Source organism: Pygoscelis adeliae, unplaced genomic scaffold, assembly GCF_000699105.1.
Source record: "Pygoscelis adeliae isolate BGI_AS28 unplaced genomic scaffold, ASM69910v1 Scaffold424, whole genome shotgun sequence".
NCBI classification, from domain to species: Eukaryota; Metazoa; Chordata; class Aves; order Sphenisciformes; family Spheniscidae; genus Pygoscelis; species Pygoscelis adeliae.
Genome location: NW_008824651.1, coordinates 472,097 through 490,396, shown reverse-complemented (window position 1 = coordinate 490,396; position 18,300 = coordinate 472,097). Strand labels below are relative to the sequence as shown.

Below are 18,300 nucleotides of genomic sequence, written 5' to 3'. Positions count from 1 at the left end.
AGCTTCACCACAGTTTGCCTTTGCAAGAGAGGAAATCTCCCTCCTTGGAGATGTTCAAAGCTCAACTAGGCAAGGCCCTGAGCAACCTGCTCTAACTCCAAGTGCTGGGTTGGACCAGGGACCTTCAGCTCTCCCTTCTGACCAAAACCTTTCCCACAGGTCTGTGGTTTAGGGCCGGTCACTTAATCACTCTGTGCCCAGGTTCTTGTGTCTGGTAAATGAAGACGGTGCTACTTCTCAGCCCCACAACAGTGTTGTGAATCACAATCCACTGCCAGCTATGAGGCTGTCCTCTTTTGTAGTGGTGGGCAGGAGGAACTGCAGGTCAATATAACCCTGAGTTTTGCTTCCATGGTGCCAAAGTGTTGCTTACAGCATTTTCTTTAGTGGCTAACACTGAGTAATTTACCATGTTTTCTCCAATGCAGTTCTGCAGCTGCAGTCATCTGCTGCTAGGACTCTAGCTCATGGAAAGCCACAGCTGTCCCAATGCCATCCTCATGCAGAAGCTCCCCTACCATGCCACATAGACCTTGGTCCTAGTTAGAGCATATTAATAAAGATTCAGGCACAAGAATGGGATTACTGAAGAGGAAATCATTCACAGAAAGTAGTGGGAAAGCAGTAAAATTTAAGGAGACTTTTTTTTTAAAGCAGGACAGTGGAAATGCAAATCTTGATACTTATTTCATAAGTGGTTGTGTTTCTTTTTTTTTTTTTCAATGTATGTAATACCAGGGATTTTCGGGCCAAGATGGATTTCCTGGACCAAAAGGAGAAAAGGGAGTTTCTTTACACATAACTACTAAAGGTAGAGTAAAAATTCATATCGTGTATTTTGCTGTCATTTATACCTTTCATGAGAGATTGATCTCACAATGAAAGGTCTTTTTTAGGCACCAAAGGAATCCGAGGAGATCCTGGGCTGCCTGGTATCAGAGGTGAAGATGGTTTCCCAGGCAGAGATGGATTAGATGGTTTACCAGGACAGCCTGGCCTTCCGGTAAGTAGCAAATACAGCTAAATCATTTCTGCCACACTCAATTACTAACGCATTTAATTCTGAGGGGTTATGATCACCAGGCTATCCTTCTTTCACAGATAACGATGTACAACTAGACTGGCTTTGCTGGTTATTGATATATTAAACATCAGGTTTACACTCAGGGTTTTTAGAACAATCTTTCACTTTTATTTCCATTTTATTTAAACAACTAAGTAGTAGCGTATAACCCATTTAGGCCAGCTTGTTATTACTGGTTAGTTTGTGATAATTAGTAGTTTATTAGTGACTCCTTCTAGCATTGTCTAAGAGAGATTCTGTGTGACTGAACTTCAACAGCTTTGTTATGACTGAGTTAAAGAAAAGCAAAATTTACTACAATTTTATGTCCTCAAAATGTAGGTTGCTTGATAGCACCTCACCTAACTGTAGCCATCTAGAAGTTAGACATGCAGTCTTAGTTCGTTTTCTAAGCTGCTTCTGTAGGCAAAAGAAAAAGTTAAATACTTTGCAAGAAGAATTCATCTCGCCCAGCATAAATGCTGTTTTGGACCACGGGGATGCTCTTACATCATATTTGAAGACGGGCGAGAACCATATCATCCAATCTGGACCACAGTGCTTTTTACTACCAGTAAAGATAGTACTTTATATTACTTCTGAGGGTGGAAACGTTTTCTAGTGATGTTCGTAAGATGTTGATTCAATAGTGTAGAAATATCACTAGAGGAGTAGACAAAGAAAAAATCTGCCCATTTGGGCGCAATTTTATGTCGGCTTTTCTCAAGGTCTCAGAAGTAAATGCCACACCAGAACATCTCTAGCGATGCATGTGGTTTCCCCAAAACGCACTTGCAGCTTTTCAGAAAGGGTAGTAAGCCTCTCCACAGCAGTGATTCCTATTGCCCAAGTGCCATTCACAGACCAACATTTTTAGGGGAATGATCCTTGTAAGAGTGCTTCTCTCATGCCTTTTCTGCCATGGGTTCTAAATTAAAGTCAGATTATTTCAAATATATTTTATTTGCAATGTTGATTTAAAGAGCTGGGATGCAACACCTGAGGAATTACTGCCTGTAAGATGTTATTCATGAGAGTAGTTCAACTATGTGAGTTTTGTTTGTTTCTCAGCAAAGTCAGGAGTGACCACCTCCGTTCACTTCCCACAGGGTGATGGTATCAGAGGTTTCCCTGGCGATCCTGGTTATCCAGGCGAATTAGGCCCAAAGGGCTTTCCAGGAGAAGGAGGCCTGCCGGGTGAAGGATTTCCTGGTCCAAAAGGGTACCGGGGTCCTCCAGGTGACCATGGACAAGATGGAAACCCGGGACCTCCAGGTCTGCCCGGTCTGCCAGGAGAGCCTGGCCAACTAGGTAAGAGACATCACTCTGTCTTACATCAAAGCCACGGGAGGTCATTACTGAATTGTGTGCAGCATCTGTACAGCACACTGTTGAAAAGGTAGCAGTTGGTGGGGGGTTATGTGGGTAAAAAGGGGTTGGTTGTATTAGTTGTCCAGAAATCTTAAAGAAGGAAATACTTCAGAAGTCCCAGTAGTTTCATGTCAGGTATTGAAATAGCACGAATGCATGTGTTAGTGCCAGCAAGTAGCATCTTTCAGGTTTCAAGCAGTTGGAGGCAACGGAGCAATGTCCTGCCATTGGGGTAGTCACAGGTGGTTTTCTCTGGTCTTCCTCATCCAACATAATATTTTAATTGACCAGAGAAAATCATGTATCCATCCTTCAGAGCTCTTCATAGTACCTGTGCAGCTTTCCAAGTCCCTTCCAGCATAAGAATGCCAGGGCTACATTCACAAGAGCTCAGGCTCAGAGTTTTATTGCTTGACTTCGAGATGCCTGGCGGAATATTCAAGCCAGAGCAGGCACCTGCCAACCCTACACAGTGCATGGGACACATAGCCTCCTAAATCTGACGGGGTTAGGTTTCAGGCCTGGATCTAAATTAATATATGGATAGAGAGTTCCAGTATGTTATAGCAAATAGTTTGTGTTTTATGTATGCATAATACATAAAAGAATAAATTATCTGATGTTGTAATAGACATTTTGGTTAGAATTGAGAGCATTTTACATTTTTCTCTTTTAAATAATAACTGTTTTTTCCCATTCTTTGCTCATAGACTGTGGGCAGGTCACTGAAGACTTTTCTAGAGGAGATGGAACCGAGCCAATATGGTCAGGTACCGTACATACAAATGGCTTGAATATATTTTAATATTTAGTCTTATGCTGTTCTTATGGCTTGATACTTTCTCTCTGATGACTGTTTTGGATGCTCTTGATTGTAAATTATTTGAACTTCAGGTCACAAATAACCATGCATATACTGTACGTAGCTCTAAAGTAATTTAATCAAATTGAACATGTTCTAAAATTATTGCAGTTTTAGCTCTGCAATTCAGAAATTCTTTATTTCATTGCTCCTGAGTGTTTATTGTGACAAAATAATGATTACCATGCAATCTATAACAACAGTCCCAGAAATTAGATGCCCAAGAAAATTTAAGCAACTTTTTTTAAAGAAGAACTTTGAGTGAAGATTTTCAGTGCAATTTGACATATAAAGAACAAAACCCTTCATTTGTACCAAAAATTGACTTGATTGCTTCAGGGGTATAAATTGCCCACAGGGAAACAAAGTGTCTCTCTTATTCTGACAAATACTGTCATCCATAAGGTTGGACTACCCTTCCCATGCCGGTCTAACTGGAGCAGCCACCATAGCCCCTGTAAAATAGGCAGAAGAGCAGCCCTTCGGGTGGAGCTCAGCTTGAGGGCTCCCTTGAAAATGCCACCCATGACCAATTTTTTTTTTTTAATGAAGAATAAAACTTCTTTAAATTAGCATTTTGCCTGTTAATTTCCCTCACCTGCTTTAATGATGTTGTCTCAACTGCAGGCGCAGAGCTGATGAGAGGTAGCATATGAGCATGTACGGTGCAACTAACCCTCTTTGTTTGCAGGCGCGGGCTGTGTGAGGCCACCAAAGGGATCCCAAGGCAAGCCAGGACTGCCAGGAACCACAGGTAACATTTTGCCTTCACCTTTGTTACCCACATACACTACGTTTTGAGGGAGATCTTGCCAGATCGATTAAAGTTGAGCCTTAGCAGGCAGCAAGTTTTAGAAATTACAATAGAGGACAGCGTTAACTTGAAGCCAGCAGAGAGATCTAAGCAATGTGCGGCCCAGGTGGCCGCACTGTTCCTGAGCTAAGTCTACCTTTGCTAATGAGTGTCAGCCATGAAACAGAAGACAGAAAGGACAGCCCATTTGCTATTCTCCACGTGCAAGTAAGTGAGAATATACAGAGAGAGTCTACAAGTTTATTGGTAGAGGGTATACCGAGGTCTCTCTCTGAGCTGACTGGACACCTCACAAGGAAAATCCTGTCCTCTGAGAGCAGGGTGATAAAAGGTTGTAGTGGAGGACTGTGGCAGATTCTTCTTACTATTCTTCCTTGTGTGATATAAAGAGCGCCTTCAGCAAGTGTGAGCCTAAAGTCTTTACCGGAGCTCGGTGTAATGGACCAGGTTGTCCAACGAAATGCAGTTGTGCTGTCTGTAGCCACACACACCTTCCTTGCAGAGCTGGTCCACCCTAGCCCAGAGGGACCATCTGGTGATCTTGGGCCTTCCCAGCACTGAGGGTTCCCCACCTCTTTCCGAAAGGAAGAGGAAGAGGAGGTGGGGACAGGGTCTACAGGACTGTGTGAGATGGAATTGAAAGAAACGTGGACAAGGTGTGCTCAGTGGTCATAACAATTGACCTTGAAAAGGGAACCTCTGACCAGCACTGGTAGTTCCTATAAGCTTACGTACTCCCAGCCTAAGCAGTAAAGCTGTTTTTCAGTAAATCCTTCTCATCGCCAGCTGGTAAAGGTACTGACAAAAACCATAACTGCGTTCTTCAGAGTTTGGGAAATGTAAAATTCTTGATGCACCCGTTCCTGTGCCCCCTGTGCTTTAGCCAAGGTCAGAGATCTGGACTATACATTTTAAGGTGAAGCTTTTTTTTTGCTAGCACAAGGTTTATTATGGCATGCATGGATTGATGGATTGATATATCACAGACTAATGGATCTTAAAAGGGAACATTTTATCTCTGTTGAAAGATGATGTGTCTCTCTGACCTATGTTTCCTTAGTCCTAATGCCTTAGTTTGTTGTTAGGATCGATGCTTCTGAAGGTTGTTTTCTTTGGCATTTTTGTAATTTTTTTTCTGAGTATGATGATTCGTTTATTCTTTCATTCACATGAACTTGAGGTTTTTTCTTTCAGCGAACACAGTCAGATTTAACTCCTAGCTGTAAGACTGCTGTAACAGTGACGCTGTTTTCCTGTGTTTTATATTTTGTACTCTTGGTTAGCTCTTTAACAAATCTTTCTCTGTCAGCTTGTATGTTTTAGTAATTTTAAGATTTGTTTTGCATCCCTTCCCTCTAAAAACTGGAAAAGGCCCCTTGCTGAGCCCAGTGCAGAACTGTTCCTAGCTGCCTTTCAACCTGAAGCTGTTCTGGAGCTGGAAACCCATGAGGAACAGGACACATTTTACAACTTTCCGTGGCTTCTTGTTGCCGTAGCTGTCTCAATGTAGTTTCCTGGAGCATCATTCCTACCCACGTTATCTGGATTGACACAAAAGCACCGACACCTCCTTTACACTATTTTTATTGTCTGCTTAGAGTGATGTGGTTTTGTCCACAAGATTTTCCACCTTCTTTTCAGCCAGAATGAAGCTCTGCTATAGAAAATCAAGTCTCTCAGTGTCCTAGGTGCTGGTGGCACCCAGTGTATCAAGCAAGGAGTCACCTTTATAGCCTCACACCCTCATGTCCTTGTGTTCCTTTGAAATTCCTGGCAACATACACAGCCCACCCTAAGTTACATCCTGGTTATTCAGCAGTCTCAAGACCTACGTGGCCGCTGTTGAATAAAATGTTTAAGTTGTTTTCTGTTTCAAACATACAGCTAAAGTGCTTGCAAGCTAAACATTGGTCAAAAATAAAAACTTTTTCTTACCACTGTTTGGCACAACATGTTAACACCAGCTAACATCACATAATGAGTTACTGAAATATGTGGTAAGCAGTGGTTGCATTCTCCATCTGCCGCCTTCTTTCTCTAACACGGCTTTTTAATTAGTGCAATACTGAAAAGAATGAATGGAAGTCAGTTATTACAGATGGGAAACAAGACCAAGATGCTATTTGGGTAAGAGGCACATTAGAATTTTTCATTGAGACCTGAAAGCCTAGGATATTTCCTTTAACTGCTTTCTAAGAAGTTATTGTTCGTATACGGGAGAGAACAATTGTCCTGTACAGCACTGGGAAAATGCTATTCACACTGCATTGGCTGTTTACGCGCACCTTATCTGTGGTCTTTTTAAAGGTTTCCTTCTCGCCTTCACAAACAACAGCTAAAACTGCAAAAAATCATGGTTAAATAATGGAAATTCAGAAAACTGAAGTGGAAAAAAGTATCAAAATTCCAGTAATATTTTCCTTGGTTTGTCATAGTTAGAGGTGGAGAAATTTGTTTTCAGTGTAATAAATAAATAAATTAGCTGTAATTCACGGTGATGCTAAGCAACAACACTTAAAATGCTAAAGCATGTTGTTGACCTTCAAGCCTGTGCTGGGAACTAAAGAGTTCGAGGAGCTGGGGAGGGTAGGGAAACAAAGCATTCCACAGGAATTATTTTCAAAGAATTATACCAAAAAATCTTGATCTTGGAATACAATGAATTACTGAGACTCATGTAATAAAACTATTGCATGGAAAAAAAGAAATAAATAATATAATTTTATAAACTTAACAAAAGAATCCTGCGAAATGCTTGCAGGTTTTGAGATGTTAAGAAACAGTAATATTTGCCCTTACCCAACTGTCAAATACTACATCACAAGGAAGCGAGGTCTCATTTTACCTGTCAGGAGATAACTCGGTATGAAGATGAGTTCAGTGCCAGAGGAACACTTTTTCAGGGCACAGCCCTTCTTTTACTACCGAAGCTATAGACCTGTACTGTTACAAATATAGTAAGTAGGCTAGTTAATTTGTATTCAGTTTCTAGGATGATTAGATCTAACCTTCAGCCTTACATTTCTGTTCCGTGCTTATCTAAACCAGTCTGCTCTTGTTCTGTGATCAGTTTAGCAGGGAAGGGAAAAATTTGTTCCTCCTACAGCATCTCATCTGTGCCCGTTTCTGTTGAGCATTATTCTTTGCCTTTTGACCTTAAGCTAAAAGCCTTAATTTACAAAATATTAAAAGTATCCAAAAGTCTGTGAGACTAATAATTTTGACCCTAGTAGTCTCCATATCATTAGTCTTTAAGTCAGGTTAATCCATGTTTGTAAGAGCACTTAGCCTAGATTTTTTGTCCATGTCTTGGGATCTTGAATACTGCTAAAGAGCTACAGTATAGTCCCATTAAATTTTAAAAAAAAAAGTTTCATCTTTGCATCCGGAAACACATCATGATGATATTTACCACTACCTTTTGTTACATTATATGCATATTTCTGGTTTGTTTGTTCAGATCACACTTTCTTACTTTCTTTTCTATAATTTAGGTGCAAAAGGTGCAAGAGGATTCCCAGGTGATCCAGGTCCAGTGGGATACCCAGGGCTAAATGGTACACGAGGTGATCCAGGTCGGGAAGGATTCCCAGGTCCTCCAGGTATCTTGAAATAATTATTTGTTCTTCATATACTTTTGACCTCTTTACTACAGTCACTGAAACACAAAAACTTGATTCCAGATACATTTTCACTTATCTTCCCTTCCACGTGCAAACAACATTATACAAAACTGCTACTTTTCAAATCCAAAAGGATTTCCTGCAACTTCTATAATGATGAGAAGTAACATAGATGCCAGCCTTTTAAAATCTGCTTTATAGTGCAAAATGATAAATGTGACAGTAAAAATTAATGAAGTTCACATAGAAATAAAGGAATTCAATAACAAGATATTTCAGATTCCAAATGGAATATACTCAGAATAATGATGCAGAAAGGAAGAAAATACTAGTATTAGTATTTGTATTTAACTCCTTCCAGCATTAGTATAAATTATACTGGACATATCAAAGGCAGGGTACTAGCTACTCACCCTGCCCATAGGCGGCTGTGTTTCCAAACAGTGTTTGCAGGTGTTCAGTGCCTGTCATATTTTATGCTAGCCTGTAATAGGTACAGATTAAATCCCAGGGCTTCTGTATATCTCCAGAGGTTCCAGGATGTTCAAGACACATCAATTAATTGCATGTATAGTTGATCTGTTCGTAGATAGTAAGTCAGATGAGCCTAAAATAGTGCCTCTGCACACATATATAAGCTGCAGTGGGTATGTTCATGGATCATCAGTCAGTCCAGCAAGAGTTACTGCCAGAAACTACCACTTCCCTGTGGTTGACCAGGTTAATTTGGTCAGAGAAATGGGCACTGAGTTTTTTCTGTAGCACAATTCAGAAGCCATTGATGCAACTTAATTTAGGAGCTCTTTAGAAATTCTTTCCATCTGTCTGTTTTCCAAGTCCTAAATCCTCATAGATACCAAAGGGCTGCAAACGTTCCCAAATCCAGTGCCCAGGTGCTGCTTCACCCTAAGGCAGCACACGACCTGAAAGTATTCTCTAGGCTCATCTACAGCATCTGTAGTAGCAAAAGAGAAAGCAAAAGAAGAGCTGATGCATGTCCTGGTCAACAGGCAAGGGATGCATCATAAAACATGGGTCTGTGCAGCGCAGGGCAGGACCATGAACCTGTATTTCTGCTAAGCTCTGCAAAGTGCTCTAAATGCTAAATTAGGGCTCCCACACCATATGGCTCACAGGCCACAGGGTGGTCAGCACTTAGACCAATTTTCTGCAGTCTTCCATACAGTCTTTCACCAGTGCTTGGACTTAACTTCCAGTCCAGGTCCAGTTTCCCAGTCCACAAGAAGCCTTTCCCATGTCATTTGTCGTAATGGAGGCCTGTGCCCTCCCAGTCATTCACCTACAGCGTGGAGGACAGGGACGGTGGCGTTCCTTCATCAACAGTATGAAGCAATTGGCATTGGGCCCTTGAGATGTGTGGGGAACAGCAACAGCAATGACCCATCTGGGCAACCCCCCCAGGTCTTCCCAGTGTACCAATATGCATTCACTCCTCATTTATCTTTTCAAATTTGACTCCCTGAAATGTCTTACCCCTGCTGCATATCAAACCAGGTTTTTGTGTACAGGAACTGGTTTTTTGCCCTTACAGAAAAAGACATTTATAAAATGCTGCAATAGCCATGTCAAAATAGTTGCACAGAAGTAACTGTGCTTGGAGCTGTGGATGTTTTATCACCCAGACACTAGGTATCCTGAGGGGTCACCTGTAACTTCGGCCGATTTCCACATTTGGTCAAATGTTCTTATAAATGCTACATGGTTTAAAAACATTTATCTAACACTTTGTTTGATTCTACAGGTTTCTGCTAAGAACTAGGGGAAATTACAATAATATAAAAGGCGTTATGACGGTGTATCTAGGATTTGAACTCCATTTGTAGTGAACCCTGTGATGCCTAATCCGTGTTTTATTTATAGGTTTTACTGGGCCCAGGGGAGACAGGGGCCCGAACGGTCTACCTGGACTGCAGGGACACCCAGGCCTTACAGGAAAATCTGGTGCTCCGGGAGCGGCAGGACTGAAGGGCTTGCCTGGTGACGTTTTAGGAGCAGCAGCAGGTTCCCGAGGGGATGTCGGGCTCCCTGGCTTCCCAGGGTTGAAAGGCTCACCAGGAGATCAAGGAATACCAGGAACTAGAGGTAACAGCTACTTCAAATAAAGAAATGTTTGAGTAAGAGTGTGATATAAATGTAGCCAAATTATAGAGACGTGAGAGTAGTAAGAGACCGTGTTAGGATGCGTTGGAGATACTGAGGACCCCAGCATCAAATCCCAGTGCCTGATGATCTTCCATCCCTTCCCCGTCTACCTCAACTGTTACCAATATGCCTGGCTCCTCCTCCAACACCTTCTGGAGATCCATTGCTTATGACCAGCACTCCTTCACATTGCACTACATGACATCAGCTACAATAGGATACCAGAGAACCAGATTTTGCTCATCTTTGTTGTGTTCGGATGTACTGTTAATTTTTCCCACTGTAGTTAAGGGAATGGTGATATAGTTGTTATCCTGAATTTTCACTTACATACTGCATAATACTGAGATTGTTTCCCATGCCAGAAGTTGTTTGGATAATACATGGCTTTGCAGAATAGCACATTGCACTAGTGCAGCATTTGTAAATTTTAACTAAGAGAACATAGTGTTTAGTAAATGTTAATAAGCCATTTTACCTGGTCAGTCTTTGGGCACTCAGGAACAAGAAAAAGATAACATTATATACTTATTCATAACTTCAGGGTGTTCATTTTATTTCATTATTTCACAGAGCTTAAAAAACACACTGAACTCCCTATAGAAAACAGAGAAAACCATAGTTTCTCCACAAAATCTGACTTTGTCGCTCTCTGAATTCTGTGGAGGGCTTTCAAAAGCACATGTGGGAATTACGCATCCCCTGCTACACAGTTCCACTAGCATTTGGACACACAGTTAAATTTAGGACTGCTGATTACCCCCTTGCCCTGTTGTGGAAGTGAGAAAGGAGTAATAATTGTGTGACTAGCTCAAAGCAAGGAGGTATATCACAGGAACCTGCTTTGGAGACTCTTCTCATGATTTTCAATACAAATAAAAAAAGAAAAGAAGAGCATCATCTTATGTGAGTTATTTGAAGTGAGGAGAGCTGGTTTCACATTCAGTAGAGCCCCAGAGTGAAGGAAAGAGATGAAGGCAGCTCTGTGGCACTTGGCAAGTTTGAGAAAAGGCAGAAAACATCACTAACACCTCTGAAGAGGGGAATAAATTCAAGGTGAAACATGGATTGAAAAGGAAAAAAAAATTGGGTGACCTTGTACATTCTTTCTAAGCATTTCTGTAGAACTAAGTTTTCAATAATAACAAAAAATAAGTACACTGAAAAGAAAAAGCATTACTAGTTTGTCTGTTCTTGATTGATTTTACAGTTCTGGCAGAATGGCTCCAAAAAAATCATGTGAATTTTTGTGAGTCTTTTTTTTTTTAGTTTTATATGAAGTGGCTAGTGATTCCTTTATATCATCTATGCCACTTTAACTACTAGCCCCTCAGAATGGAGAGCTAAAGCCTGTATTCTATTGAGAAAACTCACCTTATGTGATCTCAGTTATAAAGCACACTTAACTACAGTCAAGCCAATGGACCTACGCTGATGTAAAACCTGAATAGAATCATAGAATCATAGAATAGTTTGGGTTGGAAGGGACCTCTGAAGGTCATCTAGTCCAACCCCCCTGCCACGAGCAGGGACATCTTCAACTAGATCAGGTTGCTCAGAGCCCCGTCCAACCTAACCTTGACTGTTTCCAGGGATGGGGCATCCACCACCTCTCTGGGCAACCCGTGCCAGTGTTTCACCACCCTCAGCGTAAAAAATTTCTTCCTTCTATCTAGTCTAAATCTACCCCCCTTTAGTTTAAAGCCATTCCCCCTTGTCCTGGCACAACAGGCCCTGCTAAAAAGTTTGCCGCCATCTTTTTTATAAGCCCCCTTTAAGTACTGATAGGCTGCAATAAGGTCTCCCCGAAGCCTTCTCTTCTCCAGGCTGAACAACCCCAACTCTCTCAGCCTTTCTTCATAGAAGAGGTGTTCCACCCCCCTGATCATTTTTGTGGCCCTCCTCTGGACCTGCTCCAACAGGTCCGTGTCTTTCTTATGCTGAGGGCTCCAGAGCTGGACGCAGTACTCCAGGTGGGGTCTCACCAGAGCAGAGTAGAGGGGCAGAATCACCTCCCTCAACCTGCTGGCCACGCTTTTCTTGATGCAGCCCAGGATACAATTGGCCTTCTGGGCAGCGAGAGCACATTGCTGGCTCATGTCCAGCTTTTCACCCACCAGTACCCCCAAGTCCTTCTCAGCAGGGCTGCTCTCAATCCCTTCATCCCCCAGCCTGTATTGATACAGGAGTTGGGGTTGCCCCGACCCAGGTGCAGGACCTTGCACTTGGCCTTGTTAAACCTCATGAGGTTCACACAGGCCCACTTCTCTAGCTATAAAGAGAATAAAGAGAAGCAGATCCACTTGGCCTGGATTTTAAGTGCCATGTACTTTTGAGGTCTTGTACGCTGCTGCTTCTCCAATCTGAATGCAAAGCAGGCATCATTACCTTTTGAATCTTGACACCCTTTGCTCTTACCTCGTAGAGATGTAAGTTTTCACCCAGTGCAATAAGTCTTGTAGAATCAGGGCCTTTTTGCTTAGGAATTTGTATGAATCTTACAACAATGCCTTGTAACGACCTTACTTGAAAACTTCTGAACAATAACACAAAACCAGAACCCACCGTCTGCCTTAAATGTTCCCATTCCTGCCTATCACGTTTTAGAAAAGTTATAGAGCATTATTTCAGTGGTTCAGTCAGCTGCTTGATTCAATTCTTACAAAGATGTATGTGATCAGGAGAGAGATCAGGAATTACAGAATTATTGGGGTGAAAAGTGGAAGAGACCTGCTCCATCTATATCTGCCTGGTGCCAAATTGTTCCATTCATTTGAAAGAGCCAGTCAACTTTTCCGATGCAAATATTGAGATCAGTACTGGTAATGTCAATTATTTTAAAACTAATGAGCAGTCTTTTAATTTGCTTTTCCTGTTCTCACTGAATTTTCAGAGGAAAAACATACCCTGAAAGACTAGTGCATACACAGAAGTGATATGTAATAATCATCTCTCTAGATATTTACACTCACTAATGCATGACTATGGTATTTTAGGAGCAGATGGTAACCCAGGTTTGCCAGGACCCAAAGGAGATCCAGGGCCGCAAGGTCTCCCTGGTTTGATGGGATTGCCAGGAACACCAGGAACGCGTGGATTCCCAGGGCCACCAGGAAACCCTGGGCCAGGTGGTGGGCCTGGCTCTCAAGGACCTGTTGGTGAGGAAGTATTGCTGTCCTGTGTCACTTCTCCTGCCAGTCCTCTGTAGCAGGGCAACTGTATAGTTTCCACAGGGGAAAGTTAAGCTTGGGGTTGTGGCACATGCCACACTTTAACTCCCAGCCAGGGAAACGACAGTGATAGTGCAGACACTGTGATTGCAAATTGTGCTGGCATCACAGGTGGGAAGTAGGGGTGATGATGGTCCTCACTGGCAGAACTGCTGCTTTTCCTTCTATAGCCACCTACCAAGCCAGGTCAGAGCTTGCTGGTGGCAGACTGAGAGAAGGGAGCTACCAAATGGGAGTAGTCTTATGGACAAGGGGCTTAATTCTTAAATTAAAAAGGAGGGGAAGGTCCTGTTGGGAGTTGCTACAGAACCAAGCTGGTAGTGAGACTGGTTTGCATTGATGAGCTGCTTTGTCTTTATAATCATTTCTGCAGTTCTTTGCTGAAAAAAATCCTAATTTCCCCCCCTCAACATGAAGCTGGTAGGATAGCAGTTTTCTCCCTCTTGAGCTACCTTGTATGAAATCATCATGCATGTCCAAACACTTTTTAATCTCCCTGTTCACATGGCAGGTCCACCTGGTGCTAGAGGAGAAGATGGTGAGCAAGGTTTTCCTGGCCCCGTGGGCCTGAAAGGTCTGGCTGGTGACAAAGGTGAAACAGGTTACCCTGGATTACAAGGTATACCTGGTGTGACTGGTCCCCCTGGCATAAGTGGAATGGATGGCTTTCCAGGAGAGAAAGGTGAGCTCTGGACAGATGCTTTGAAAAAAGTAATGTTGCTTAAAGCTGTTATGTGCTGAGATGAACAGGACACGTTCTCTGCTGGGCTACCTCTGTTTAAAACAGAAGAATTAGGGTCATATGCCTAATATATTCCAAAGTCACTGTCTGTTTTCCCCTGTGTTGTGCTTGGCAAAATGCTGGCTTGTGACATGCAGCCCTATTTAGAAGGGCAATGGCTGTTTTATTTCTCCTTTTAAAAAATATACAGTATTTACTCTTTTCTCCCTCCAAAAGTCTTTCCCTTGTCCCAGTCCCACTGGCTGTCAGTGAAATTAAAGAGATGTTTCCCCAAACCTTTGCTTTAAAGTTGTTTAAAGCTGGCAGTTGTGTCTTTCTTATGCCAGACACAAGACCTCAATGTTGGCTTTTACCAGGATACTAATCTTACATATAAAGAAGGTGAGATTCTCACTTGCCAGCTGTGAAAACGCTATGTATAATGCAAGTTGTCTACATCACACAGGGAGTTTCAACAGGATTCAATGCCATGTGAAGCCAAGTTAAACACAAAGAGGGGGGTGCATGCCTAAAAATGCGTGTTGCAATTTCATCAGTTGGAAAGATAGGACTTTTTTCCTAGGACAACTCTGGAGTACTGATCAGCTCTCATTTGAGAGAAATGAAGATCTATTTGTTAGTATGACCCGTGTAAAACAGCATCCTCTTGTTTAGAGAAGAGGAGTACGGGAATTTTTGGTGAGAAAGGGCCAGCCGGTCCTAGACCCATGATTTGTATCTCTACATGTCGGGCTGACTAAAAACCTTGCGTGGAACTAGGTACCTTTCTCTAGCTTATCTGTAGGAGAGGGGTTGAAATGATCTTTCAGAAGACACTAAGTTCTGGTCATCTCCACAACATCTCCGCTTGGCCAGTTGAGGCAGTTCAGTGTCCCCCTGCTCTTCTTTACCTCTCAGAGAGCTTGGGTGCCTGATCTAGAGCTGCAGATTGCCTAGGCACCAAGGCACCCAAAAATAGGTACTGCTGCACTGAAGTTTTCATATCATTTTAGTCATGCATTGCTGGTTCACATTTACTTAGTTTGCAGAAATCTGAGTGAGGTAACAGTTCTCTTCCCCTTCTTTCTTTAAAGGCTCAAGAGGTTCACCTGGCATTGATGGTTTCAAAGGCATGACAGGCCTAAAAGGAAGACCAGGCATCAAGGGAATCAAAGGAGAATTTGGCCTCTTCGGGGCTCGGGGCGATAAAGGCTCACAGGGCACACGTGGCTTTAAAGGTATTTGCTTATGGGTGGTACTAGTGTGTTTGCTTTTCACATCTGGAGAACTATTTTACAGGGACACAAAGACAAAGAAGACACATTTTTCACATGGTAAATTTAGCTCAGACATTCCTCCACCTATTTCACACATGGGCCTCTGGCCGAGAGGCCTGGATTTTAGGCCCAGGGAAAGGTTACTTCTTTGCGAACCTTTACATGTTTAAGGTTGGAGACAGACATCTCTTTATTCAGCTGAGCTCAGATAGTGGCACCTCTGGGCATGTGCAGAACTCAACAGAGCCTTTTCCCAGGAAGTGTAAAGTGTTTGGGGGAAAAGATTCAGATTTTGCTCCAGTTGCACTGTAAAGGCACTGAAATATGCAGAAAACCAGGCAATTAAGTAGTTAAAAGTCAGAAACATGTCAGTTGATACCATCATCAGTGAAATGAAAACTGTAACTGAGTCCTCTTTTCTTTGCATACAATCATCTTTAAATACACGCTTTACCACAGGGCCAAAATGTTCTTTCTAGGGACCCTGAGATAGGTACTTAAGAAAAAACGGTCTGCAATTCAGAGAAAAACAGTGCTCCCAGTAATTCAGGGGAGGTCTGAGCAAAAGGCAAGTGTGAAAACAGCCCCTGCGATGAAAAGTGCAAATATTCGTCTTGGTGAAGAAGTATAAGACAGTGCATGATCACAGGAGACCAGTCTGGTTGGCTGGCCTGTCTCTGCATCCCACAAAGAACTAATGACAGTCATACAGTCTATTTGGGTCCATCCTTCAGGATATTATTTATTGATGTCACCACTAACCTTCAAATCAAGAAAAGGAACAAAATAGCTGGTAACAAATCCAAACACTTTCTTTCGCCCAAGGCTTTTTGACTGAGAGTTTCCCTTTCACTGGAACTAACCTACTTTTCTGTGCTTTCTCCAGTGTGCTTTTTGGTTTTTTATAAGCACATGATACCTAACTGATCTGCTGAGAGGTATATTATCTATCACAGAGGAGTCTGGGTCCAGCTCCCCAGGGCTGTATGTACAAAAGTTTAACTCAGTTTTCATGTTTTCTTATGCTTGACTGTTCTGCTGACATGTTGTAGTGACACAGGTAACTTTTTATGCAAGTGGATTTTCCATAGCTTGCGCAAGATTATCTATTAACCCCTTTTTGCTAAATTCACTCTTCTGTTCACTTTTTCCAACACAGTGCTGCTGACTAGCTTTTTGTAACATGGTTGGGTTTTTTACCCTTTAGGTGACCGTGGGGATCAAGGCCCCCCAGGAGAACCCCCAAAGCTCAAGCCCAGCATGATGATGGAAGTTAAAGGTGAAAAAGGAGATGTTGGAGAAAGGGGCACGAAGGGATTCTTTGGCTTAAAAGGTCAGTGGTCACAGCAAAACAAAGCAAGCACATTCAGGACTATCGATTGGTGTCTTTTCTCAGTTACCATATTAAATATTCACTGCTCATCGTACCACTGTGCTGCAGCCCCCCCCAGCAAAATCTCTTGACAGCGAAAGCTGAGCTCCAGTCTGCGTTTCACAGAGCCACCCCTGAGGAAAGCTTTGCGGGGTTATGTCGCGCGCGTGTGCTGCCTTTTTGTACTAGCGCATCATGGTGCCATGTTTTGAGAAGGCCACTAGCAGGAAAACTTCTTACACACAAGCAGCTGCGTGTCAGCCTTCCCAGCTTTAATAGTTTAAGTCTTCTTTATTTTTCTTCTTCCCTGCCTGCAGGTAGCAAGGGAATGCCAGGCGTTCCCGGAAAAACAGGAACTCCAGGGTCCCCCGGGCATCCCAGCTACGTGGCCGGTGTGAAAGGGGACATCGGCACGAAAGGGCTGACAGGTCTGAAAGGCTATCCTGGTCAAGCCGGCTCTCCTGGCATCAGAGGCTTCCCTGGCAGCACAGGAGGCAGGGTGAGTTCATGCCCGTGAGGGAATAAGGGTGTCCTTGAGCTGGCATTAAGCTTCTCTAGGGAGTGGCATTCACCCCTTGAAATTGTGCTGAACAGCTACAGTGCAAAGATAAAAATGCAATAAAAATTGAATAAATAGATCAAATATTTTTGCTTGATCTCTCCAACGTTCATTAAGCAGATTCCTTTCTTTTCTCACTGGGAGATGTCCAAATTTCATGCACCAGCTTTTTTCCGATGAGGACCCAGACAGTTCCTTCTAGGTCTTTGGTCCTGTTGCTGTAGCGGTTGGTAAAAATTATTCTCAGCACTGGGCTTACTCTTCCCTTTCTCCCAGGACTGATGGTACCACTGCCAAAAATTACTCACTGTCACTGATCTAACAGTAAAAGAATCTAAGAATCTCAGCTCCTAGAGGGTAATCCACCGTGATTCGCTTTGGCTGCAAAATAAGTTACACTGGAAGAAATAAACTCTTACAAAAGGCCTGACAGTAGACTCACAGACACCATTTATTTAAGAGAGCCAAAAACTCTGTTCCTTTCTCAGGTAGCTTTGCCCTTAGATTTCAGTAGGACTTCTTCGTAACCAAGGACTGCAGGACTCACTACCATATATGTGTAACAGCATGTTCTCAATTTCAAACTTAAGTCTTTGCAAACATAACTTGTCCCTTCGTTTGTACTGGTTTGGTTTAACTGATTTCAGCCAAATGACTCTATAAAGTACTATGGAAACTCAAAAATGGTAAATTTAATAGCCTTTTTTCAATATTTCCAGACTGTGCTGCTTGGAAGGTTGAATAAATACTCATCCTCATTAACTGATACCTGTTTTCAATCATATGATAGGGAGAAAAGGGTACTCCAGGAATTTCAGGCCATTTTGGTACTGCTGGCTCACATGGTGAAATAGGTGAGTTTGTTCTCTCATCTGAGTGCTCTTTGTATTCATTACCCATCAAATGCTCAACATTAAGTTCTGAAGAGTCTTAGGGGGTCTTCAGTCTTAAAGAGTCTTCGTACAGTCTTACAGAATGATATTGTAGATGTGGGAGGCTGTGAAAAAGTTAATACTGTTAATTTCATGCAACATGTACTGTCCATGGATAAATCCATCCATGGCAGGGAGGGTGGCTGTTCTGGAGACTTTATGGTTTTCTTTAACTTACTCCCCTTTCTTTTATTCTAGAAAGATAGTGATTACTGAGTTTTGCCTCAGAAGTTGCAGTTCCTTCGAAACAACAGGAAATACTGTTTAAATTAAAGCCTTACCGCTTATGTGTTCATTTTTCCTTGAAATAGGT

General features: G+C 42.4%; 1 protein-coding gene across 1 annotated transcript in view; it reads left to right on the top strand.

The window, feature by feature from the left end:
* Positions 1–18,300, top strand: part of COL4A2 (collagen, type IV, alpha 2) — a 152,762-nt gene that overhangs the window by 119,115 nt on the left and 15,347 nt on the right. Inside the window, exons 22-34 of the mRNA XM_009322530.1 lie at positions 739–811; positions 897–1,003; positions 2,173–2,374; positions 3,145–3,204; positions 3,988–4,050; positions 7,605–7,712; positions 9,615–9,836; positions 12,893–13,054; positions 13,638–13,808; positions 14,942–15,085; positions 16,332–16,457; positions 16,814–16,995; positions 17,846–17,940. Coding sequence (XP_009320805.1) covers positions 739–811; positions 897–1,003; positions 2,173–2,374; positions 3,145–3,204; positions 3,988–4,050; positions 7,605–7,712; positions 9,615–9,836; positions 12,893–13,054; positions 13,638–13,808; positions 14,942–15,085; positions 16,332–16,457; positions 16,814–16,995; positions 17,846–17,940 — 1,715 coding nt within the window. The remainder of the gene's footprint in view (positions 1–738; positions 812–896; positions 1,004–2,172; positions 2,375–3,144; positions 3,205–3,987; positions 4,051–7,604; positions 7,713–9,614; positions 9,837–12,892; positions 13,055–13,637; positions 13,809–14,941; positions 15,086–16,331; positions 16,458–16,813; positions 16,996–17,845; positions 17,941–18,300) is intronic.